This window comes from Lampetra planeri, chromosome 21 (genome assembly GCF_965212315.1).
Source record: "Lampetra planeri chromosome 21, kcLamPlan1.2.h2, whole genome shotgun sequence".
NCBI lineage: Eukaryota > Metazoa > Chordata > Hyperoartia > Petromyzontiformes > Petromyzontidae > Lampetra > Lampetra planeri.
The window spans coordinates 9,445,865-9,473,076 of record NC_136127.1 but is presented as its reverse complement, the minus strand read 5'-3'; the positions used below and the strand labels follow the sequence as shown (position 1 = coordinate 9,473,076).

Below are 27,212 nucleotides of genomic sequence, written 5' to 3'. Positions count from 1 at the left end.
ACGAGCAAATTTTTAAATTAAATATTAATTTGATAAACGAGCGACGTCTTGCAATACGAGTAGTGGGTGTATACGCTTTGTCTGCCGAGCGTCACGTGATCACAACTGGTATACGAGTGCTTTGGATTACAAGCACGTTTCCGAAACGAATTATGCTCGCAATCGAAGGTTTTACTGTATAGGTTTTTTGGGTTAGATCGCGTAAATATACTTTCAAGAGTGCCCTGTAATGGAGGTCGTTCTGCAATCAGCATGATTTCAGGGATAGATATACCTCGTCTCTTTTTTTACTTTTACATTGTCTCAAAATCAAATATTTGCATTTAGAAAAAGTGTTTCTGTAAATATCACCTGTGGCTCGGATGGCCTCCTTGCTCTCCACAGGTAAGCCGATGCCAAACTCGTTCTCTCCCATCACACGGAAGTAGTAGAGGCTTCCCTCCTGCAAGTCAGTGACCTTGTAGGCCAAGCGACCGCAGCTGCTTGTTATGCCGACCCACGCCTTCTTGCTTGCCTCCCGCTTCTCAATGTGGTAGTTCCGGACGCGAGAGCCGCCGTCGTTTTCTGGAACGTCCCAGGTGAGGACGATGGAGTTTTTGGTGACTTCTTTAATGACGATGTCACCAGGAGGTCCGGGGGTATCTAGAACCTTAACGCCAAGAGTGACCGACGCACTTCCAACCAAGTTCTGCACGGTGAGTGTGTACTTTCCGGAGTCACTCCTGTTCGCTTTCTCAATTGAGAGTGTGGTTGACGTTCTTGTATTGTTGATACCAGCTCGAATACGAAGATCTGTGTCGGGTTTGCTCCACATGACGTTGGGCGTGGGCTTGCCTTTAAATCCAACTGAGAGTGAGAAGTGGGTACCGGCCTTAACTAAGATTGTTTTCCGCATGTCGTTGTCAAGTTCAATTATGGGTTCTTCTTCCTTCTCTTTAGCCAGGACAGCATCCGTTTTCTCACTGGGATCACTGTTTCCAACTTTATTTATGCAGCGAACCTGGAAGTGATATTCAGCTCCTGCAGTTAGACCTTTTACTGTGTACTCGGTTGCTCTAAGTCCTTGAATAGCCACGATCCATTCGCTGTCTTCAGTCTGCTTGTATTCAACCACATAGGCACTAACTGGAGCGCCGCCATCAAAGAGTGGTTTATTCCAAGTGAGAGACACACTCGTTTTAGTAGAATCAACGATCTTAGGCTTGGATGGTGGAGATGGCAAGAATACTGGATCATCCGCCCGCACAATTGAAGATGTTTCGCTCGGGGCACTGACACCGGCTGCGTTTTCTGCAGAGACGCGGTACTCATAGTCCATCCCTTCTCTCAACCCGGATGCCTTAACTCTGAGGTCGTACACTGGCTTTTTATTGACACGAATCCAACGAAGTCCACTCTTCTCCCTCCTTTCAATAATGTAGCCGGTGATTTCACTACCGCCGTCACTCTCGGGTCTTGACCAATAGATGGTCATGGATTCCTTGGTGATGTTTGTAATTTCGGGCGTGCCCGGCGCAGTCGGGATGGTGTACGGATTCACAGCTTTGATCGGCTCGCCCTCAAGTGCTTCGCCCACGCCATACTTGTTGACCGCCTGAACCCTGAAGATGTACTCGTTGCCCTGCAGCAGCTTCGTAACTTTGCACGACGTCACCTGTAGGTCGCTGCACACCTGTGTCCAGGCAATGCGGCTGGTCTCTCGCTTCTCAACGACGTAGTGGTCGATTTCAGCTCCACCGAGCTCGAGTGGAGCTGCCCAACAAATACTGGCCTTCTCAGCCGTCACACCGGTGATGAGCATCGGTCCAGCTGGTGGCCCTGGACGATCCAACACCCTGCAGTTGATCGCAGCCGTCTTTGTTCCACCAACGTTTTGCAGAGTGAGCACATATTGTCCACTGTCTTTCCGGATGCATTCTTTGATCGTGATGCTGGTGCTGTTGTCGCCTGTCTTGATTTCGCATCGCGCGGTCTCCTCCAGTTCTTTGCCATCCTTTGTCCAGGACACAACGGGCGATGGACGGCCATTGAAATCGGCCGCTATCTTGATGACATCGCCAGCTTTGGTGATGATGACATCCTTGTATTTCAAATCCATCATGATTCGTGGTGACTCGACGTCGTCCTTGACAGTCACGGGCCCAGCTGTGTCGGATGGTTCACTGAAGAGTCCAGCAGCGTTTCTAGCAATCACTCTGAACTCGTATCTGACATCTTCAGTGAGGCCTGTGATGTCAAAGTACGTTTCCTGCACGTTTGTGAAATTGCACTTGAGCCAGCGGCCTTCTGGAAGCTCCTTGCGCTCAATAATATAGCCCGTGACCTTGGCTCCTCCGTCATACTCAGGCTTGGCCCAAGAGAGCGACACAGAGTTTCTGGTGATGTTTGTCACATCCGGGCATCCTGGAGGATCGCATGGGTCTCTGGCTGCTACTTCTTCAGACACTTTGCTGCATTTACCAATTCCGGCGATGTTCTGAGCATACACTCGGTACTCATACATCAATCCTTGTTCCAAGCCAGTTACTTTAATCTCAGTATCCGTGATAAGCCCTTTGTTGACCTTAACCCACAAGATGCTGTTTCTTTCTTTGCGCTCGAGGTGGTACCCAATGACATGGCTTCCTCCATCGTTGACCGGCTCATTCCACGTCACGATCATGAACTCCTTCGTCGCGTGCAGAACTCTCGGCGTTCCCGGGGGACCAGGCTGCTTGAATGGGAATTGTGCGACCACTGATGGAGAATCGATATGTTGACTCTTGCCGTAACGGTTTTCAGAATAGATGCGGAACTGGTATTCCTTTCCAGTGACGAGTTTTGTAACTTTGATGGACGTCCTTGCAACAGTTGAGGAAACTCGTTGCCAGGTAGTGGTGGTGGTTTCTCTTTTCTCAACGATGTAGTTGTTGATCTGGCAGCCTCCGTCGTACTCTGGCGGATCCCAAGACAACGTTACGCTTTCCGCACTAATGTCGTCGATGCGCACTTCTGCAGGAGGACCTGGTTTATCCAGCACAATCACGCTGAGAGGATTGACCTTTGTGCCAGCGCTGTTGGTCAGCACCAGCTCGTAGTGTCCAACATCCTCCCTTGCAGCTTCTTTAATTATAAGTGTAGTGGTTGTCTTTGTTGTCTGTATGTTAACACGAGTGGTCTCCTTAAGAGTCTGCCCTTCCTTCTTCCACTGAATCACAGGCTTTGGCCTTCCGCGGTATGGCACTTCAATCTTGAGATCTCCTCGAGCCTTTACACTGTATGTACTGAACATTACATCCACAGACGGCTCAATCTCAATGTCCTTTGCGATCACCGGCACAGCCAATTGTCTGGGATCACTCTTTCCCTTTTCATTGACCGCTAACACTTGGAAGATGTACTCTTCTCCCTTAGACAAGCCTTGAATAGTCGCTTCGAGTGTCTTTGACTGCGAGCACACCGACCACTTTTCACTGCCCTTGACCTGCATTTCGACGATGTACCCAGTTATTTTACTGCCTCCATCGTGCTCGGGCTTCTCCCATGAGATCGAGGCGCTATTTTTGGTGACATCCAGCAGCGTAACTTTGCCCGGAGGCAACGGATACTCTGCTGCCCTGACCGCTTCGGGAGTATCAGCCGGGATGCCCACGCCATACTCGTTGATTGCTACAACTCGGAAGTAGTAGTGGCAGCCTTCGAGCAGGTCTTCCACTTTGAATGAGGTCTTGTGGCAACTGTTGGTTACCGTCACATAAGCTTTCCTGGTCGACTCCCTCTTCTCAACAATGTATGCGGTAATCTTGGAACCGCCGTCAATAAGCGGAGGGTCCCATGTGACAGAGACGTAACTTTTCGTCACTTCCTTCACCCTGAAGTTGACTGGCGCACTTGGAGAATCTAGGATTCTAACATTGACGAATGCTGACTTCTTCCCACTGCTGTTTTCCAGGTTGAGAGTATATTTCCCACTGTCAAATCTGTTCACGTTGTCAACTACAAGCATTGTGTAAGAGCTGGTGACTTCTATTTGTGCACGGTCACTTAGGTGAATATTGTCTTCTTTTTCCCATCTGACTTCCGGATCTGGTCTTCCCTTTATCGGCACAAAGAGACGCAGCGTTCCACCGGCACGCACTGACACCACCTTGCGGAGGTCGGCGTCAAGTTCGATTTCAGGTGCTTCTAATTTATCGGTCGTAATCACACTCTCGGTCACGTTCGCAGCTTCTCCGACGCCTTCGATGTTCATGGCGCAAATGCGGAACTTGTATTCGGTTTTTTCCTTCAGCTTGGTGACGTGGAGCTTGGTGGATTTTTCCCCACCAGGTGGTGTACACATTACCCAGTCTTCACTGCCGGCCTCAAGGGCTTCAACAATGTATCCCCTGAGGTCCGCACCTCCGTCGTATATAGGTTTTCCCCAGCTGAGAGACACCGAGTTCTTGGTGCTGTCCAAGACTTTAGGATTTGTCGGAGGGCCAGGTGGGAAGGCAGCGTCGCACGCTTTGTAGAATACGGAAGAGCTGCTCGGTTCACCCACACCAGCCGCGTTTTCGGCCGCTATGCGGAACTCGTAGTGATGGCCGTCCATGAGCCCGGTGACTCTGAAGCGCAAATCGTTCAGTCTCTTTTTGTTGCATTTAGTCCACCTTATCCCTTCCTTGTCTCTCTTCTCCAGGATGTAGCCTTCGATTTCTGCTCCACCGTCGTCATCGGGACGTCCCCAGATCACGACCATGGAGTCCTTTGTGATAGTAGTGACCTCGGGGTTTTTCGGCGGTCCAGGTAGATAGAAAGGATTGCGAGCGACCACCGGCTCCGATTCTGCTGGTTCACCAACGCCGTACTTATTCACCGCCATGATGCGGAAGATGTACTCGTTCCCCTCAAGCATCTTGGTAACCTTAGAGCTGCAGGTGACGACTTCAGCGGCCACCTGCGTCCACGACAGCCGGCTCGTTTCTCTCTTCTCAATGATGTAGTGAGAAATGCTCGCCCCGCCGTCTTGCTTGGGAGGATTCCAAGTCAGGTAGCACTTTTCGGCAGTGATGTCGCTCACTTTGATGGGCGCCTCCGGAGGTCCAGGGCGATCCAACACCTTGATGTTAATGTTTACAGTCTTGGTGCCACCCACATTGCTGGCTTCCAGGGTATAGTGTCCAGTGTCAACCCTCATCGCTTCCTTTACAGTTAAAATGGTGTTCTGAATAGTTTTCTTGATTTCCATCCTTGCTGTGGCTTCTTCAAGCTCTTTTCCATCCTTGAACCACTTGACTTCAGGAATTGGCTTGCCGTAAACATCAGCATCAATGATAAAGTTGTCATTGGCATTCACAACGACTGCCTCCTTAAACTTCGGATCCATGGAGATTCTCGGAGCTTCGACTTCATCCCGAGCGGTGATTGCTCCAGTGCTGTCAGATGGCTCGCTCAAGCTGTCAGCGGCGTTTCTCGCAATTACTCTGTACTCGTAACGATTGCCTTCTGTAAGGCCTGTGACCGTAAACATGGTTTCAATGACATTCGTGAAGCTGGCTTTCATCCAGCGACCTTCGGGGAGGTCCTTCTTCTCAACAATGTATCCCGTGATTTTGCTGCCACCATCATAAGCTGGCTTCGTCCATTGCAATGTCACGGAGTTCCTGGTAATCGCGATGGCTTCTGGGCGACCAGGTGGATCGCACGGGTCACGGGCGACATACAGCGTGGATAGTTTGCTCGCCTTTCCAATTCCGACGATGTTTTCTGCGTACACTCGGAACTCATACTCGATTCCGTCGTCAAGATTCGTTGTTTTGAAGCGTGTGTCAGGAATTATGGTTTTGTTCAACTTTGTCCACAGAATGCTGTTCTTCTCTTTGCGTTCAAGATGATATCCTGTGACCGCACTGCCTCCGTCATTGACCGGCATGTTCCACTCAACCACCATACTGTCCCGTGTTATAGCTGTGACAAAAGGTGTTCCAGGAGGACCAGGAATTTTGTACGGGTACTGCACAATGATCGCTTCCGAGTCTAACGATGAGCTTTTGCCATATCTATTTTCAGCAACAATCCTAAATTGGTATTCTGCACCGGTTTTTAATTTTGTGACCTTAATAGTTGTTCTGGCCACTGTGGCAGAAACCATCTGCCAGAGAGTTCCAGTTGTGTCACGTTTCTGTACTATATAATTGCTAATCTGGCAGCCCCCTGAGTATGATGGTGGGTCCCAGCTGAAGCTCACAAAGTCGCAACTAACTTCATCAAACCTAACCGGGCCAACTGGAGGACCTGGTTTGTCAAGGACAATGATGTTGATTTCCTCTGTTTTGGAACCAGCACTGTTCGTTGCGGTGATTTCGTATTTTCCAACATCTTCTTTTGTGCTTTCTTTGATTGTAAGAATTGTTGATGTTTGAGTGTCTTCAACATTTACTCTAGTTGTCTGTTTTAGAGTCTGTCCTTCTTTCTTCCAAATAACTTTGGGCTTGGGACGTCCAAAGATTGGTATCTCTATCTTCAAATCATTTAAAGCCAAAACATTGTAAGAATTGAATGCAAGCTTCATGTCTGGAACAAATGTCAAATCCTTTGCAATGACTGGCACCGCTAATTGCCTTGGCTCACTTTTGCCTTTTTCATTGAATGCAATTATTCTGAAGAAATATTCCTCTCCAGAGCTTAGGTTTGAAATGATAGCGTCAGTTGTCTTGGACTGGGCTGCAGTTCCCCAGCTCTCGCTGCCCTTGGCTTGCATTTCGACAATATAGCCCATTATCTTACTGCCACCGTCATGTTCAGGCTTCTCCCAGCAGAGGGAAGCGGTTTTCCGTGTCACGTCCATTACGGTTACTTTCCCTGGAGCGAGAGGAGGCTCCGATGCTTTTACAGCCTCGACTGTGTCGACAGGCACACCGAGGCCGTACTCGTTTTCAGCCATTACCCTGAAGTAGAAGATTCCTCCCTCGAGGAGATTGTGCACCTTGAAGCTGTTCTTGTGGCACTGTGTGGTGATGCTGGCATACGCCTTCCTCGTGGACTCGCGCTTGTCAATAACGTAGTTTTTAATTCTTGCTCCTCCGTCAATCGCTGGAGGCTCCCAGGTCAGAGTTGCTGAGTCCTTGGTGATGTCCTTCACGGTAAGGTTGAGTGGAGGACCTGGAGTATCAAAGACCTTGACGGACACGAAAGCTGACTTGGTACCAGCGCTGTTTTCAAGGTTGAGGACATATTTTCCAGCATCGTACCTATCGCAGTTGTCAATAGAAAGTGAGGTGTAGTTAAGTCCCCTTTCGATTTGTGCCTTATCAGAGATTTCATTGTCATCCTTGAGCCATTTAATTTCAGGAACTGGCCTTCCCCTAAATGGAATATGAATGCGAATTGAGTTTCCAGCTCTTACTGCAATACCCTTTCTAAGTTCTGAATCCAATTCTATCTCAGGCGGATCGATCTTTTCTTCAGGCTTCACGGTGCCCGGAAGGGCGACGGGTTCGCCAACGCCTGCTTTGTTGAGAGCGCACACCCTCAGCCTATACTCTTGAAGCTCGACGAGCTTTCCAATCTCCAGACGAGTGACACGCAGTCCTGTTGGTGGAGTGCACATCTTCCATTCGTCCTCCTCACCCGTACAGATTTCTACAATGTACCCCTGAATGTCACTGCCACCGTCATAGACAGGTTTGCTCCAGGCAAAGGTCACTGACGATTTTGTCGTATCGACCACGTATGGATTGGTCGGGGGTCCTGGCTTAAAGATCGGATCGCATGCGCGGCTATAGGGAGATGGCTGACTTGGTTCACCTATGCCTGCTGCATTTTCAGCCGACACCTTGAATTCGTAATTATGATCCTCCATTAGCCCTGTGACACGGAAGCGTAAGTCAGTCACCCTGCGTTTATTGCACTTCACCCACCTAATTCCATCCTTGTCCCTCTTTTCAACAATGTATCCAACAATCTCACTCCCACCGTCAGTGTCTGGCCTTCCCCAGCAAACTGTCATCGAGTCCTTTGTTATATTGGTCACTTCGGGTGCCTTTGGAGGCCCAGGTGGTATATATGGGTTTTTGATAATGACGGGTGCAGATTCTAGAGGTTCTCCAACACCAAATTTGTTGATTGCCATGATGCGGAAAATGTATTCATTGCCTTCGAGCAGCCTTGTTACTTTCACGGAGGTGGTTACAACTTCAGACGCTACCAACGTCCAAGCCAGGCGGCTGGTTTCTCTCTTTTCAACAACATAATGCGAAATGTCGCTACCTCCATCTTGAGCTGGCGGATTCCAGGCAAGTGAACATTTCTCTGCTGTGACACCTGTGACAACTACGGGTCCTTCAGGAGGTCCTGGTCTGTCTAGAACCTTGACATTGATGGAGCATGTTTGTGTTCCACCAACATTAGATACTTGTAAGACGTAATTTCCTCCGTCCACTCTAATTGCGTCCTTCACTATAATTAGAGCCTTGAAGTCAGCATCTTTATTCTCAAGTCGTGCAGATTCCTCCAGTTCTTTGTCATCTTTGAACCACTGAATGGTAGGCATAGGTTTTCCACGGATGTCAGCCTCAATTTTAAATGTCTCGCCAGCATTGACAACAAACTTCTCTCTGTATTTAGGATCGATTGAGATTCTTGGTGGCTCCACTTCATCCCGAGCTGTGATTGCACCAGTGCTGTCTGATGGTTTGCTGTACGTGTCAGCAGCATTCTTCGCAATAACTCTAAAGTCATATCGCTCATCTTCTGTCAGTCCGGTCACCGTGAACTGAGTCTCAATTACATTGGTAAAGCTGGCCTTCATCCACCTTCCTTCAGGGAGATCCCGCTTCTCAACAATGTAACCTGTCACCTTGCTGCCACCATCATACTCTGGCTTGGTCCACTGCAGCATCACTGAATTTCTGGTGATGACGATGGTGTCAGGTTGACCAGGAGGGTCGCATGGGTCACGGGCGACGAACAGCTCAGACACCTTGCTCACTTTTCCAATTCCCACGATGTTCTGTGCATAGACGCGGAACTCATACTCGATGCCTTCGTCGAGGTTGGAGTTCTTGTATTTGGTGTCCTGGATTAACGTCTTGTTCAGTTTTGTCCAGAGGATGCTGTTCTTCTCCTTGCGCTCGAGGTGGTAGCCGAGAACGTTGCTGCCTCCATCGTTGACTGGCTCATGCCACTGCACGACCATTGTGTCCTTTGTGACCGCTGTGATGAATGGCGTGCCGGGTGGACCAGGTGCCTTGTATGGATATTCCGCAACAACGGATTCGGAATCAAGGGCAAAGCTTCTGCCATAACGGTTTTCAGCGAAGATGCGGAATTGATATTCCGCTCCCTTCTTGAGTTTTGTAACCTTGGCAGTAGTCCTCGCAACAGTCGCTGACACCAGCTCCCAGTTAACTGTCGTGGTGTCACGTTTTTGAACAACATAGTTTGTAATCTGGCAGCCGCCTGTATATTGTGGAGGCTCCCAAGAAATTGTTATAGACTCAGCACTTATGTCATCTAGCTTTACTGGTCCAGTTGGTGGGCCTGGTTTATCCAGGGTTATGATTTCAACATTTATTGTTTTCTGGCTTGCAGGATTGGTAACAGTAATTGTATACATGCCAGCATCATCTCGTGTTGCTTCCTTAATGCTGAGAATGGTAAAGTTCTGTACTTCAGTGGCATTCAATCTGGTTGTTTGTTTAAGAGACTGTCCATCTTTTGTCCATGCCACCGTTGGTTTCGGTCTTCCATATATGGGAATTTCCACCTTCAAATCTTCTCCAGCAATGACGCTGTAACTGCTGAAAGCCGCCTTGATATCTGCATCAACAAAAAGGTCTTTGGCTATGACTGGCACACCCAGTTGTCTTGGATCACTTTTTCCCTTTTCATTCACGGCCATGACACGGAAGTGATATTCTTCACCCTGCGTAAGGTTTAGAATTTTTGCATCCAGGTTCTTTGTAGTTACACACACCGACCACTTATCACTGCCCTTTGGCTGCATTTCTACGATGTACGATGATATTCTGCTGCCTCCATCGTGTTCGGGCTTCTCCCATGAAAGCGAGACACTGTGCCTGGTCACGTCGACCACTGCTACTTTTCCCGGTGGTTGAGGAACTTCGGATGCTTTCACAGCATCTGTGGTTTCAGCAGGCAATCCAATGCCATGCTCGTTTTCAGCTGACACTCTGAAGTAGTAGTTGCAGCCTTCTTGGAGCTGGTCAATCTTCCAAGATGATTTGTGACAGTTGGTAGCAACAGCTGCATATGCCTTCCTGGTGGATTCACGCTTTTCAATTATGTAGTTCTTCACCTTTGCACCGCCATCAATAGCAGGAGGCTCCCACGTGAGGGTAACAGAATCCTTCGTGATCTCCCTGATTTTCAGGTGTTCTGGTGGACTTGGTGTATCAAGGACCCTCACAGTCACAAATGCCGATTTACTTCCACTGGCATTCTCTCCCGTGATTATATATTTGCCACTGTCAAATCTGTTGACGTTGTCAATGACCAGCAGAGTATAGCTGTCAGTCGTGTCAATTTGTGCAGTTTCTCTAATTTCACCATCTGCCTTCGTCCACTTCACTTCTGGTGGTGGATGCCCACGAATAGGAATGAAGAGTCTTAAGGAATTGCCTGCACGAATGCTGATGACTTTGCGTAGATCAGCATCGATGTCAAGATCTGGTGCTTCCAATTTTTCTTCAATCAAAACCATGCCTGGAATATCAGCATGCTCTCCAACACCGACTTTATTTATGGCAAATACGCGGAACTTGTACTCCTTCTTTTCCACAAGCTTCCCAACTTCGTACGTCAATTCTCTGATTCCTGTTGGTGGTGTACACGTTGTCCATTCAACCTCATCAGCCTGGCACTTTTCAATTACATACCCATCTATGTGACAGCCACCATCATAAATGGGCTTGCCCCAGGTCAATGTAGCAGATGACCTTGTTGTATTGATGACCTTGGGGTTGTTGGGTGGGCCTGGTTTGTAAATTGGATCATTGGCTCTGTAATACACGGAAGCAGAGCTTGGTGCTCCTATGCCAGCGGCATTTTCTGCAGACACTCTAAATTCATAATCATGGCCTTCTTGCAGACCAGTTACACGCAAACGCAGCTCATAAATTGGGCGCTTGCTACATCTTGTCCATCTAAGACTATCTTTGTCACGTTTTTCCAGGATATAGCCAGTGATTTCACTTCCCCCATCACTAACGGGTCTTCCCCATGTGACAATCATGGAATCCTTCGTAATTGTAGTAACTTCAGGCTGCTTTGGTGGATCAGGAACAACGTATGGGTTCCTGGCAGACACAGAATCTGACTCCAGTGGTTCACCAACACCATATTTATTGACAGCCATAACACGGAAAATGTACTCATTTCCTTCAAGCAGTCTGGTGACTTTGCAGCTGAGTGTCTGGATTTCGGACTGCACGAGAGTCCACACTAACCTGCTCGTCTCTCTCTTCTCAACAACGTAATAAGAAATGTCACTTCCGCCATCTTGCTTTGGTGCATTCCAAGACAATGTGCATTTTTCTGCTGTGATTCCTGTTGCATCCAGAGGACCTTCAGGCGGGCCAGGCTTATCCAGGACCTTCACGTTAACCGTAACGGACTTTTCTCCTCCCACGTTCTTGAGCAGCAGAACGTATGGGCCGCTATCGACACGAATGGCTTCTTTAACCATAAGTGACGTGTTGAAATCTGTGCTCTTAATGTCGAGCCGTGCCGTATTTTCCAGCTCTTTGTCTCCTTTGAACCACTGCATTGTTGGGATTGGTTTTCCGTAGACATCGGCTTCGATCTTGAATACTTCGTCCGCACTGACAACAATTGTGTCCCTATATTTTGGATCCATTGCTACTGTCGGTGGTTCGACCTCATCCCTTGCAGTAATTGGTCCAGTGCTGTCAGAAGGCTCACTGAAAATGCCTGCAGCATTTCTTGCGATGACTCTGAATTCGTATCTCGTTTCCATTGTTAATCCAGTCACTGTAAACTCCGTTTCGGTGACATTGGTGAAGCTGGCCTTCATCCAGCGCCCCTCGGGAAGTTCTTTCTTCTCTACAAAGTACCCCGTGATTTTGCTGCCACCGTCATAAGCTGGTTTGGTCCACTTCAGTGTTACAGAGTTTCTAGTCACAATGACTGCTTCTGGGCGACCTGGTGGATCACATGGATCGCGAGCAACATACAATTCAGATAGCTTGCTCGGCTTTCCTGTGCCAACAATGTTTTGTGCATACACACGGAACTCATATTCAATTCCCTCGTCAAGCCCCGTGGTCTTAAGATGTGTGTCTTGAATTAAAGACTTATTTATTTTTGACCACAGAATGCTATTCTTTTCCTTGCGCTCTAAGTGGTAACCAAGTACCTTGGTGCCACCGTCATTCACAGGTTCATTCCAGTTGACCACCATGCTGTCCTTAGTGGTATGTGTGACGTACGGTGTTCCTGGTGGACCTGGTAGCTTGTATGGATATTGCGCAAATATAGAATCTGAAAGCAAGAAATTACTCTTTCCGTATCTGTTCTCTGCTGCAACACGGAACTGGTATTCCGTGCCAGTCTTTAGGTGGCTAACTTTAATCGTTGTTCTTGCAACAGTGCTTGAAACGCCCTGCCAAACAGTCGTCGATGTGTCTCTCTTTTCAACGATGTAGTTATTTATTTGACAGCCTCCCTGGTATTCTGGTGGCTCCCAGGAGATGGTAATACTTTCCGCCGTTACATCGTCGAACTTTATTGGTCCAGTCGGTGGTCCAGGCTTATCCAATACAATGATCTGAATTGGTTGTTCTATTGCTCCAGCAGAATTGGCTAATTTTATAGTATATTGACCAACATCATCTCTACTTGCTTCTTTAATGGTTAGCACTGTGTTCTTGTTTGTATTTTCTACATTCACGCGGGTTGTCTGCTTCAGTGTCGTATTTTCCTTCAGCCACGTAATAGTTGGTTTAGGTCGGGCGACAAAAGGCACATCAACCTTCAGATCTTCGCCGGCGAGTACGCTGAACGTTGTAAACATCAGTTTTAATGTCGGTACAATGACCAAATCTTTGGCTACAACAGGGACTCCAAGCTGCCTTGGATCACTGGTACCTTTATCATTTTTAGCAGAAACGCGGAACATGTACTGTTCCCCTGCAGTTAGACCAGCGATCTGTGCATCGGCTGTCTTCGTGGTGGCACAAGTTGTCCACTTCTCGCTGCCCTTTGCTTGCATTTCTACAATGTATCCAATAATCCTGCTTCCACCATCGTGCTCGGGCTTCTCCCATGAAAGAGAAACACTGTTCTTGGTAACATCGGTGACGGTAATCTTTCCAGGTGGGAGAGGTCTTTCTGAGATTTTAATGGATTCTGGTGTCTTTGCTGGAAGGCCAATACCATACTCATTCTCAGCTAGCACACGGAAGTAGTAATTTGCACCCTCCTGAAGGTTCTCGATCTTCCAGCTTGTCTTGTGACAAGAAGCTACGACGGTCGCGTACGCCTTTCTGGTAGACTCGCGCTTTTCAACAATGTAGTTTTTGATCTTTGAGCCGCCGTCGATGGTTGGAGGCTCCCAAACCAAAAAGACTGAATCCTTCGTGATTTCTTTGACCATGAGATTTATCGGCGGTCCAGGTGAATCAAGCACTCTCACAGAAACGAAGGCAGTCTTACTGCCAGCACTGTTTTCTAAAGTAAGATTGTATCTTCCACTGTCAAATCTGTTGACATTGTCAATAACAAGCATCGTGTAGGAATCAGTGTTGTCAATTGTTGTCCTTTCCATTGGTTGACCATCTTCTCTCGCCCACTTAACTTCTGGCACCGGTCTTCCTTTAATTGGAACGAACAATCGTAGAGTGCAGCACGCTCTGAGGACAACAACCTTGCGGAGGTCAGCATCCAACTCAATTTCAGGTGGAAGCAATCTGTCTTCTGCCTTTACCACTCCTGGAATCAGTGCGGGCTCTCCTGCTCCTTCAGAATTCACTGCAGAAATGCGAACTTTGTACTCTGTATTTTCCTTTAATCCTGTGATGGTGTATTTCTGTGCCAGAACGCCATTTGTTGGAGTTGCCACCTTCCATTCGTCTGCCTCAGGCAAGGTTGTCTCTACAATGTAACCTGTTATTTCTGCCCCTCCATCGTAAACAGGCTTGTTCCATGCAACTGATATGGATGACCTGCTGGTATCGGTGACCCGTGGGTTGGCTGGTGGACCTGGCTTGAACACAGCATCGCTAGCTTTATAAAATGGACTGCTGTTGCTTGGCAAACTTTGTCCTGCAGCATTCTCAGCAATTACTTTAAATTCATACTCATGGCCCTCAGTTAGACCCGATACTTTAAAGCGCAAGTCAGTAACTGTCCTCTTGTTACATTTTACCCATCGTAAGCCAGCTTTGTCACGTCTTTCCACAATGTATCCCGTTATTTCGCTCCCACCATCCGATTCAGGTCTTCCCCAACAAACGACCATGGAATTATTTGTCACGGTGGTAACCTCTGGAGATTTAGGTGGACTGGGAGGCACAAACGGATTAACAGCAAGCGTTGGATCAGATTCAAGTGACTCTCCTACACCGTATTTGTTCACTGCCATTATGCGGAAGATATATTCATTTCCCTTGAGAAGCTTCAGGACCTTGAACTTGGTTAACTGCACGTCTGTGGCCACGTGCGTCCAAGCCAATCTGCTTGTTTCACGTTTCTCAATCAGGTAATAGTCAATGGGTGCTCCGCCATCTGACAGTGGAGGTCTCCACTCGATAACAGCCTTATCTTCTGTAACATCCGATACAATAACAGGTCCTTCTGGTGGACCTGGCCTATCCAAGACTTTCACGTTGAACACATGCCTCACTGAACCACCTGGATTAGATGCAGTCAAGGTGTATGCGCCGCCATCTAACCTGATTGAATCCTTGTTCACAACAACTGTACTGTAGTCACTTATTTTCGTTTCGAGTCTGCCACTGTCCTCAAGGTCTTTCCCATCCTTGGTCCAAGTCAGTGTTGGCGGAGGACGGCCAGTGACGTCAGCTTCAAGTTTGAATATATCTCCAGCCTTGACAGTGACGACGTCTTGGAATTTGGCGTCACACAGTATCCTTGGCTCATCAATGTCGTCGAGGCAGGTAACAGGGTCAGAAGGCTCGGAGGGCTGGCTTATAGATCCGGCTGCATTACGGCAAATCACGCGGAATTCGTACATCTCACCCTCACTTAGTCCGCTCACTGTAAATTCAGTTTCGAGTATGTTGCTGAAGTTTGATTTTAGCCAACGGCCAGCTGGTAGGTCTCTCTTCTCCACCATGTAGCCTGTGATCTTGCTGCCTCCATCATATTCTGGTTTGGTCCAGTTCAATAAAACAGAATGCCTGTTGAAGTTTGCTATTGTAGGCTTTCCAGGTGGATCAACTGGATCAAGAGCATAGACGGGATCAGAAGATTTACTCGGTTTACCCTTGCCTGCAATGTTTTCTGCACTCACTCGGAATTCATAGGCAATTCCATCAGTGAGTCCTGTTGTTTTGAAGGTGTTTCCAATAAACAATCCCTTTGTTATCAACTGCCAAAGGATGCTGTTTCTTTCCTTTCTCTCGACGTGATATCCAAGTATTTTGCTTCCACCGTCATTAATGGGTTCGTTCCACGTGATTGTCATTGTATCCTTCGTGATGCCAATGATAGATGGTGTTCCTGGAGGCCCGGGGACTTTGAAGGGGAAGTTTGCAAACACAGATTCAGAATTTATTGATGGTCCGGACCCATATCTGTTTTGGGCCTTAATTCTGAACACGTACTCACTGCCTTTTGTAAGACGAGTAGCTTTGAATGTGGTTCTGATGACAGTCGATGCAAGTTCTACCCACGTTGTAGTCTTTGTCTCGCGCATTTCAATGATGTAATTGTTGATGGGCACACCACCATCATCATTGGGAGGTTCCCAAGACATGATGATGTATTCTGCTGAGATTTCGTCAAATTTAATGGGTCCTTTCGGTGGTCCAGGAATGTCATGAACCAGCACTGTCAGCATCTCAGTCACTTCACCGACCGAGTTTGTGGCTTTGATGTTGAAAATTCCTGCATCTGCCCTGGTGCATTCAATGACATTAAAGACAGTGGAGGTAGCAGTGTTTTCAATGTTAATTCTTTGTGTCTGCCTGAATTGTTCGGCGCCCTTAAACCACGTCACCGTGGGTTTAGGACGACCTTCAACTGGAATTTCTACCTTGATGTTTTCACCAGCCTTGGCCAAGACTGTTTGTTGATAAACAGTGCGCATATCCAACTTCGGAAGAGAGGTCTGCTCCTTCACAACGGTTGGCTTACTTTCACGGGGATCGCTTGTACCGGCACTATTCGTTGCCTTAACACGGAACGTGTACTCTTCATTTTCATTCAGGTTTTTGACAACAAACTCAAGGTTCTTACAACTTCCAACCGGTATCCATTTTTCCACATCTTTCCGCTGAGCTTCCAGAGTGTACCCTGTTATCTTTGAGCCACCATCATGCTCTGGTTTAGGCCATGCCAGGGAAACAGAAGACTTTGTTATATCGGTGACATGCAGACGCTCTGGAGGTGATGGGGCCTCTGAGGCCTTGATGGGATCAGATGTCTCTGCTGGTACTCCAATTCCAAACTCGTTTTCAGCTAAGACTCTGAAATAGTAATCGCAACCTTCAGACAGATTGGTAATCTTCAGGGAGGTCTTCTGGCAGCTTGTAGTAATTGTCGAATAAGCCTTACGTGTGGATTCTCGCTTTTCAACAATGTAATTCGTCACTGGAGAACCTCCATCAATCACGGGAATGTCCCAGTGAATGATAATGTAGTCCTTGGTAACTTCTCTTGCTTTTAGATTAACCGGTGGTCCGGGAGAGTCCAGAACTCGAACGTTAACGAAGCCGCTTTTCTTTCCTGCTGCGTTCTCTAGGCAAATTGTGTACTTTCCAGAATCGTCCCGATTGCATTCTGGCACCAGCAGCATTGAATATGACTCTGTCACCTCGATGTGCGCCCGTGCCTTAATAGGAGCATCGCCCTTCAGCCAAGCAACTTCTGGAGTAGGACGGCCTCGGATGGGGACAAAAATACGGATCGTTGTGCCTGCCCTCAGCACCAGCGTTTTTCTTAGGTCGGCGTCCAGCTCAAGGTCTGGGACTTCTTCCCGTTCCTTGATTTCAACGACACCATCGACTTCCGCGGGCTCGCCAGCACCTTCGGCATTCACTGCTCTCACTCGGAAATGGTATTTTCCTCCAGACAGAAGATTGGACACAACAAACTCGGTAATTCTGAGTGTAGCTCCAGTGGTGCTCTTGACCCACTTTTCCTCGTCCTCTTTTCTGTGCTCTACAATATAACCAGTGATCTCCAAGCCGCCGTCGTATGATGGTCTTCCCCAAGTAAATGTAGCTGTGGTTTTCGTTGTGTCGGTGATTTTCGGATTGGTCGGCGGTCCAGGAACAACTGCAAAAATAAAAATAAAAAGACATCCAATTTAAAAACAAATAATTTAAAACGATAAGCATTGAATGGGAATGAGAGGTGGCTGGTTGAGTTGGGTGAGTCAGAGCTCAGAGCTAGAACTCCTGAGATCGTGGGCCTGAATCCAGGTTTCAGCCATCCTTGAATAAACTAGGGTACTCAATATTGATTTGAAGCTTTCGTGACTGCAGGAATCCATACTCTTTGGTTCTTTCGGTAAAGTCACGTGACTTTACCAAAATAACCAAAGAGTATAGGCTACTCAAGTGACGTGAGCTGGCGGTATCAGCCCAGTCATAAATGACTGAACAATAATACATAATTTAAAATGAGGTCTTTTACTTCATTCATCTGTCAATTTGTGAGAATTAATTTCGGTTTAAATGACGTGGGGTTTGACATGTCGTGCGTTTAAAATGAGATCAATAATTATTTTTAAGTTATAGAAGTAGTTCCATGTTGTTATCTTCCGCCGTTGTTTTCTAACGCACGCGATTCTCCACGAATGTTCCACGTGGGAATGTATTCCCCTCTTTTACGTGATGCTAGTGAGTAAAAAAGTAAAACAAAAAGTAAAGAAAGGTAAAAAAAAAGGCTAAAGAAAATACGGAAAAGCCAAGGGGTATGAAACAGAGCGGTGTCGAGTACTCACAGGCCTGCTCCTTGGTAGACACGGGGTGTGACGGCTCGCTTGGTTCTCCAATGCCAGCCTTGTTTTCGGCCGACACGCGGAACTCGTACTCGTTGCCTTCGAGAAGCCCAGGGATTTTATACCTCAGGTCGGCGATGGCATTCTTCGTCACTCTGACCCACCGCAAACCCTTCTTCTCTTTGCGCTCCACGATGTAACCTATGATTTCGCTTCCACCGTCAAACGACGGTCTCTTCCAGGAAATCGTCACCGTGCTCTTGGTAACGTTGGTCACCTCTGGTGCATTCGGTGGACCCGGGCGACCTGTAATTAATGATGACACAAAAAAAAATCATGTTTGTTAAAAGATGCCAATAATTCAAATGCTTAAAATAAGTGAACACCAATTACTAAGGAAAAATCAATTCACCATCCCTCTCTCGGCAATTTAATCAATTGCCATGATTCAGGGTTCCAATTTTATTCGAGAATATATATTTTTGTAATGCATATTGAAACAGGTGGTATAGTGCCTGCAGTGTCTGCAAGAGTGAAATAAACCCATTACATACAACATATCTGACCCCTGATTCAAAGCTTTCGTGACTGCAGGAATCCATACTCTTTGGATCTTTCGGCTATCGTGATTTTCACCTGAAGACGGGCGCTTGTGTTGCGTCCGAAACGTCGTGAATTATTTTGTTTCATTTCTACCTACGTGACTTTACTGAAAGAACCAAAGAGTATATCTGACCCCCCCCCCATCACCTTGAGCTTAGGAATTTACATAGATTGATTAATCAGTTCGATTGGCCCCAGTAAACCCCACCGACACATATAGTAAAAATCCTCACCGAATCTGTTCTCCACCTTCACCGGTTCAGACTGAACAGGCTCGCCAACACCATACTGATTGACAGCAGATACGCGGAAGATGTACTCATTCCCCCGGATGAGCTTTTGTGCATGGTACATGCAATTTTCCACACCCTCAACCACCAGGGTCCACAGCAGACGGCTGGTTTCACGCTTCTCGATAATATAGGACTTCACGGGAGAGCCTCCGTCTTCCGCCGGTGGTGACCAATTGAGGGTCACCTTCTCTGCGGAGATGTTGCTGAGCTCAATTGGCCCTGGAGGTCCAGGGATATCAAGGACGGTCACCTTAACATTCTCTTGTTTGGTTCCAAATGGATTGCTGGCAGTGATGGTGTATTCCCCGGAATCCTTTCTCGTGGAGTACTTCACGTGCAGGGTGGAGGTCGTCGTTGTTTCGTCGATGTTTACAATGTCAGACTGCTTGAAGTCCTTTCCGGCCTTCGACCAGCCCGACGTTGGAAGTGGTTTACCGGTGATTGAAATGGCTGAAAGCACAATTGTGTCACCAGCCCTCACCGTGAGGCCATCCTTCACCTTTGCATCTATGACAATGGCAGGAGGCTCTGCAATACAAAATGAATAACAGCACAGTTTATTAGAAGAGTCAATGCGTAAAATGTATTTAAAAGATAAAGGTACAGCCCTGGAATTGCTTCCGCACACCAGAAGGGCTTCCCATAGAAGGAGGTATAGGGAGGCCCTAAAAATTAGTATTTTTGATCTTACAGGCTGGTCTTGGAAGAGGTGGGGGTACCCACACTTTACCCCACTACACATGCCCTACCGATTGACTAACTGTGTTTTAATACTGCTGGGTGGGCAGATGTAGGGAACATTTCAGAAACTTGCCAATTCTTTCAGCTATCATGCTGAGAGATCGAACCAGCGACCTCTGGATTGCAAGTCCAGTGTGCTAGCCATTAAAGGGTAATGTCGTAGAAAAAAAAATACATTTCAATACGTTTTTTCCAGCATTAATTGAATTCGTCAGTTGTCAATGACACACCAGCAACTGTGAAGGAAGAACAAAACGTAAACATACCATATTCGTCCTTGCATATGATGGTTCCAGTCGTTTCAGACGGTGGGCTGATAGCGCCGGCGGCATTCTTCGCTTTAATGCGGAAGTCGTACTGACAGCCCTCTATGAGGTCGGTGACGGTGTAGGCACACTCCTGTACATTGGTGTGGTTCGCCTTCATCCAGATCTTGGACGGGATGTCCCGTCGTTCGATCAAGTAGCCGGTGATCATGTGGCCCCCGTCGTACTTTGGCTCTGTCCACATGAGGGTCACGGAGCTCCTTGTCAGGTTGATTACTTCGGGCTTGCCGGGGGCATCTGCGGGCAAAACGAACAAAAAATGGAGCAATTGTGTTTTCAGATTTTTTTTATATTTGCATCGCTTTTTTTAATGCACGGATTAAAAGAGCTGTTGTATGCCCGCATCTTGATTTAAAATGTCGAGTCATATTACACCCACGTATTGTTCTCACTAAGACATGTACAATATATAGTGTAATAAAAATAACCATAATGAAAATATATGATTAATACATTACCGTTTTCAAATGAGAATATGTATGTTTTTTTTTTATAAATATTACATGTATAGGCCAATGCATTGTGAGAATGTTTTCTTTTTATAACTAGCCTTAAAATGCTGCATTCCGTTTAATGTATGGTCTATTAGTTGTCACTCATATTCTTGAGATATTCAACTGTGACCCGACTTCCTTTACATCCATTTGAAATTACGTTTGCATGCAGTAAATTACGTTTTTATTACATCACTGCACTTGCACTGCGGCAAATGTGTCTCCTTGCGTTCCGGTGCCTTTTTGGAGGGTGCACGAATTGCAATCGTTGCAGAACACTCACCGATCTGATCGAGGGCTGTGACTGGATGCGTTGGCAAGCTTGGTTTTCCGACACCGGCTAAGTTGATGGCCATGACCCTGAACTCATACTCGAGACCTTCGGTGAGGCCTGCCACTCTGTACTCGCGCATTCTCAATGGATTGGCGGATGCTCTCTTCCACATGAGGCTGTTCTTTTCTTTGAATTCAACGTGGTAGCCTGAGACACAATGAGAAGAGAATGGGACATTTTGGGGGTTAAAAGTTACATTCCAACATAGCCTTTCACAAAATAATAATTCACTCGTTTTACATCTGAGTATTCATTGTCATGCTTATTTCACTTGTGTTTATTAGAATAACATTTCTAAGACTCCTGTCGCATCGGAATTACGATCACGTATATTTACAATTATATTACATCACATGAAAAAAACACTTAAATTAAAACAGCAGATGACTTAAATGTACCTCTTCTTGGTTCTTTCGGTAAAGTCACGTAGAAGGGAAGTAATAAAATAATAAAAATAAAACATAATAAAATCAAATAATTCTCACGACGTTTCGGCTACAACGCAAGCAGCCGTCTTCAGGTGAAGAATGAGACACTGCCAAGCTAGGAGCTTATATATAAGCTGAGTTGGAGGTGGAAGAAGAAGAGAGCCTTAACAAAAGAATGTGCATATCAAGAGGAATTTAGCAAGGGAGGGCATTAACATGCCCTCCCTTTGTTAGTGCTACCCCCCCCCTCCCTTTGGTGCTGCTGATCCTGCATGATGAATGGGCATAATATGACTTTGAAACCCCCCCGCCCACCTCCTACGCATTTTCCATGAATATGCTAAATTCCTCTTGATATGCACATTCTTTTGTTAAGGCTCTCTTCTTCTTCCACCTCCAACTCAGCTTATATATAAGCTCCTAGCTTGGCAGTGTCTCATTCTTCACCTGAAGACGGCTGCTTGCGTTGTAGCCGAAACGTCGTGAGAATTATTTGATTTTATTATGTTTTATTTTTATTATTTTATTACTTCCCTTCTACGTGACTTTACCGAAAGAACCAAGAAGATGAATTCCTGCAGTCACGAAAGCTTTAAATCGAAAATTAAATGTACCTGTACACAAACTCCGTATATAAAATGTACCTGTAATTGGCGACCCTCCTGTACGTCTTGGATCATTCCAAGCCAATGATACGGAGTCATGCTTAATGCTGATGATCTCTGGCGGTGGTGGTGCATCTGGAACATCTGCACAACAGAAAACAGAGAGAAACCTTAGACAATGGCGCTGAATAGTTAATTTCGTGGCGAAGAGAAATACTTTTGATTTTTTTTTAGTAACAATCCCTTTGTGAATGATAATTCTAATACAATAATTACCAAATGGATGCTTCGCGATGATTGGATCAGACTTGAGCCCTTCGCCAACACCGTATTTGTTCTCGGCGGACACTCTGAAGATGTACTCTGAGCCCTCGTTCAGCCTCGTCACCCTGTAGTTGGTCTTCTGTACTGCGGACGCACTCGTGACCCACTTATTGGTGGTGGAGTCCCTCTTCTCGAGGACGTAGTTGGTGATCTCCGAGCCACCGTCATCCTTCGGCACGCCCCAAGACACCGTCATGGCGTCGGCCGTCACCTCGTCGAAGTGGAATGGAGCCGTTGGTATGCCCGGTTTACCTACCACCTTAATGAATATGTTTGACTCCTTAGTTCCAGCCGAATTCTTCAAGGTGATTACGTACTTCCCGGCATCAGATTTCTGGCAGTCGCGGACGTAGAGTGTGGTGTTCACCGCGGAAGCCTCGACGGATACGCGTGTGTTTTCAAACTCTTGATCCTCTCCCTTCTTCCAGGTGATGGTGGGTGCTGGCTTGCCGATAACTGGGAACTTGAGACGGAAGCTGCTGTTCTCCTTGGCTATGTAGGTCAGGTCTGGCAGGTCTCGGAGGTCAATATTGGGAATAACTGTGGGAGGAAAACAAACGATCTTAAAAAAACATATATCGTGGTTTACATCATGGACAGGCATGGATAGACTACCATATTTTTGCGAAAAAATGTGACGATAATAATCATAACGGTTGGAATCATACTATGTATCTCAATATCGCATGCACATTTCTACAATCGCATCAACTCAAATCATAATGTTGCACACATAACCATTTATTTGTTTAATTACAAGTGGCAATATATTGTAACAAAAAATGGAACTGACTTATGTGGTCTTTGGCCACAATGGTGATTTCTCTGGGCGCGCTGGCGCCGGCGTCGTTGATGGCGCGCACTCGGAAGGTGTACTCGTGCCCTTCCTCGAGGTCCCTGATGGGGTACTGCATGTTCTTGGCCCGCATAATCTCCTTCCACTTGTCCTCCTTCTCCAGTTTGTCAACTGTGTACGCAGTGATCCTGCTGCCTCCGTCGCTGAATGGCTTCTTCCAGGTTAAATTGCAGTAGCTTCGTGTCACCACAGCCGCCTTCAAATCCACAACGGGCCCAGGTTCCTCTGCAATGCGAATAAAGGATGCGGTGATTAGATTGATTTATTATTTATTTATGTATTGCGCAACGGGATTGCGAGACGCACATTCATTCAGCCAACTGTTGCCGCCAACTTACGTAAATGCAACATACATTTTGTAGATCATTTCACCAAAGATAATTTTTGCGAAGTCTCTGTCAGGTGCACCGGTGGCTTTAGTGGGGTCAGAAGCACTGAGCCAGCACTGCTGAGACCCTGGGTTCAGATTCGGGTCTCAGCCGAATTGCATCATGAAACTGGGTCCTCAAGTGTAACTAACTGATGGTCTCAGCTCGTTCACCAATAAACGCATAGACGATAGAGAACGCCAAATTTGAATTTCAACTTAAAATTGGCAAAATTCTAGGTGTGGGAATGTTCTGAAAATGGTTTGACTTTTCATCCTATTAACAATGCACCATCAGAGGATGAGAGCTCGGGGTAAGCATTTACACCAATGGTGTCTTTGAGTTGTGCGCCTTTTGGCGTCATCTGGTCCAACACCATGTGAGACTAGGCTCTAAGGAAAGCTGTCTCAGGTGTGGACCAATCAATTTCAAGGACAGTGCATACATCATCAGAGTTGTGTTTTTTGTTTGCATTATGACTGCGGGTATTGTGGTCTATGCAAACATGACTCCCTGTAAAAAAAGGTGTCAGTTTTGTTGCCAGATAAAATGGTAAAAAAACAATTATCATATTTTGCTACTGGCAAATGAGGTTCCAATGGTCGTACCTGATGCTTTAACAGCGTCGGAGGTCTCGCCTGGCTCGCCAATTCCGTACTCGTTTTCAGCCAAAGCCCTGAAGAAGTAGGATTTGCCTTCCTCAAGGTTGGTGATTCTGAGCGACGTCTTGGTGCAGTCGGTTTTCACAGTTGACCAGGCCTTGCGCTCGGCCTCCCGCTTCTCAACGATGTAGCTCTTGACAGGACTGCCTCCATCGATGAGCGGTGGATCCCAGGAAAACACAGCAGACTCCTTCGTGGTCTCCTTCACAGAGAGCATCACCGGGGGTCCAGGGGTATCTGTAGAGGAGAAAAATAAGTATAACCAGTAAAAACAAAGTTTTTCACTATAAATCCTTTATATGCGTGGCGGCTAGAGTCCTCTCGTCCTCTGGCTTGAGATGGCTGCCACCTATGGGTCAGATGATTGCATTGCACCATTAAGCAATTGGTAATTAAATATAATATTTTTGTCCTAAAAAGTGTAAAATTTTGGAAAAAAATTTCACGAACATTAATTGTCACGCACAACGAGTCTGTGTGGAAAATGTCAGCTCGATTGGATCACGGGAAGTGGGTTAAAAAACGACCGAAAGATTTGCACGGTCCTAAGCAAGCAAGCGAACTTAATATAAAGGATTTAAAAATGAATGCAATCAAATGTCATCCGTTTGTGTAACAACGATTTATTCTCTGATGCCGCCCTCGCCGTTAGGAATTCCCCAAGTCTGGCCATCACACTGCTGCTGCTCAGACCATTTTTCGCCCCGTTACGCGTCAAGCTCGTGACTTTCCTTCTCTCCTCTGCCTATGTCTGTCTGCATCTCTGTCTGTCTGCCTGTCTGTGCGACGTGTCTTCATATACACATCTACAACGATGTCGTCTCAAGGAATTCTACCCCACTTTGACTGTTCAAAGAAAATAAAGTTTTATCCAATTAAAACTGTACGTGCACATTAAAAATGTTTTTATTATTTGCGTATCATATTGAGATCTCGTCACAATTGGCCACTGCATACCCAAACTGTAATGTATAGAAAATAAATACATATGAAGTGCACACGATTGCGTTACATTTAACATAACTAGTGCTGTTGCTATACCTGTGTGTAGATAATGTTTTGAAACGTCACAAAATAAAAAAAATGAGGCCATATTTTTACGATTCGCAAAGAACCCCACCCCTCAGCATCGTGTAAAATGTATTGTATTCGTCTCATAGTAGATTCGCTGCATCGAGATAACACGATAGACGGATATATTCCTTTTGCAGGTGGTTATAACAATCATATATACGGTGAAAAACGGAGGTGATGTACTGCAATTTCTGGCTCACACCACTGCTGGGAACTCTATGACAGCCCCTCTGGAGGGCTATTAGGCCTACTTTTCCACACTAGTGGCCAGACAGCTTTGAAAAGGTGGGAGTACCAACACGTGATTCCTGCCGCATATGACCCGCTAACCGATAGCAATAATAACAACAATGATTACAACAGTGACGCCAATAGTTACGATCACAACAAAAAAACAACCGACTTACCCAGAATTTTAACGTTGATGGTGTACGTCTTGATTCCGCTGCTGTTTTCCAGCGTGAGGATGTACTTCCCGGCATCGTACTTGTTGACGTTCTCGCAGAGCAGGAACGTGTCGTAGTCAGTGTTCTTGATGTCCAAGCCGATGCGGTCCTTGATGTTGGAGTTCATCTTTGCCCAGGTGATCTTGGGAGGAGGGCGGCCTCTGATGGGCACGTAGATCCTCATGGTGACTCCGGCTCGGAGAATGAGCAGCTTCCTCACATCGGCGTCGAGATCTCCTTCAGGCGGAACTGTTTATATATAAAAAAGAGAGAAAAATATATTTCCATTGTTGGACCCAATCGTTGGACTATAGCCTGTCAAGGACTCGCCAATCAATTCAAGTGAATAACACTGGTCAACACACTTTTTCTGGCATAAGGTATTCCAACGGTTTTAAGGTAATTTTGGGGTGCTGATTTCAAATTTGGCATCAGTTTTTGTCTATCACATCAGGTTTTTGAGATGTCAAATATTGCATTTTCAATAAAAACTGCAGAAGAAAAATATTAAATAAATGTGGATATCTACATAAAATGATATTATAAACACACTATCCTAAAAATACAGCACCATATTTTAACACTAAAGCAGTCACTGACTCGCAACAACTTGCAATCATAAGTAACAGAGTTAATTTCGGGTAAAATCAATGAAAATGGGGTATGCCGATAGCATAAAAATGATGTGATAGAGCAAATCTGAGATCAGATTTGGAATCAGCACCCTGAAATTAGTCTAGAACAGCTGCAAAAGTCCAGGCCAGAAAAAAACGTTTTTTTGTTGTTGACCAGTGTAATCAGTGTTTCAATAGTATCTCTCTCTATGTGAGTTTAACACGTAGGCATATGTGCCCTGTCCTTTCTCAAAGATGTTGGTCATCATGGCCTTCCATTTACCTCTCTGTCCATGAGATTACGCAACAACTTTTAATGAGACACTGCCAGATGCGGCAAATTGTTCAAATTGCTCATATACTTATTTTGCTATCTTCCCCGGCTTCTCGTGGTAGCTATCATTTCCTCAGTCAAAGCTCACGTTCACATTCAGCCTCTCGTTTTCTCATTTCACGCCCAAGAAATATGACTTGCTTGTCTCTATAAATGTTCTGTTTGTACCTGCTATTGGCAACACACTTACATTACTCACTTTGTCTGCCCAATGAAAGATTTAACATCCTTCCGATTTCGCATTCATAAAATGGTGGTGAAAATACGTACGCGGGGAGGAATTATACGCAAATGTGAATGTTGCAATTGAACACGTGAGTGGTTCCCCAACTGTTGGAATGCAGCTCTTATTCGAACTAAGAAAAACACCCCTCCTCCCTCCCCCTTACAGCGAGCGGTAAGCACGCACAAATTCACACCCCCCTCTCCCAGCTCTTTGATTACTTTAGACGATTTTTGAATCACCATTCAATTCACGAATTGATAATGTCATCTCCTCGCCATCCCATTTGTGGTCCCCTGCACTTCTGCCCGCTTTGCAGAGTCTCGCTCACTCCACCAGCCTAGACGTGCGGGAAGA

The 27,212-nt window shown here is 46.3% G+C and overlaps 1 protein-coding gene across 1 annotated transcript in view; it reads right to left on the bottom strand.

Annotated features, from left to right (window-relative positions):
• Nucleotides 1-27,212, bottom strand: part of TTN (titin) — a 340,888-nt gene that overhangs the window by 42,260 nt on the left and 271,416 nt on the right. Inside the window, exons 265-274 of the mRNA XM_078603948.1 lie at nucleotides 25,646-25,933; nucleotides 24,111-24,401; nucleotides 23,072-23,359; nucleotides 22,231-22,818; nucleotides 21,994-22,098; nucleotides 20,871-21,068; nucleotides 20,034-20,330; nucleotides 18,967-19,554; nucleotides 18,134-18,436; nucleotides 352-17,463 (exon numbers count right to left, since the gene is read on the bottom strand). Of these exons, the coding sequence (XP_078460074.1) occupies nucleotides 352-17,463; nucleotides 18,134-18,436; nucleotides 18,967-19,554; nucleotides 20,034-20,330; nucleotides 20,871-21,068; nucleotides 21,994-22,098; nucleotides 22,231-22,818; nucleotides 23,072-23,359; nucleotides 24,111-24,401; nucleotides 25,646-25,933 (20,058 nt within the window). The remainder of the gene's footprint in view (nucleotides 1-351; nucleotides 17,464-18,133; nucleotides 18,437-18,966; nucleotides 19,555-20,033; nucleotides 20,331-20,870; nucleotides 21,069-21,993; nucleotides 22,099-22,230; nucleotides 22,819-23,071; nucleotides 23,360-24,110; nucleotides 24,402-25,645; nucleotides 25,934-27,212) is intronic.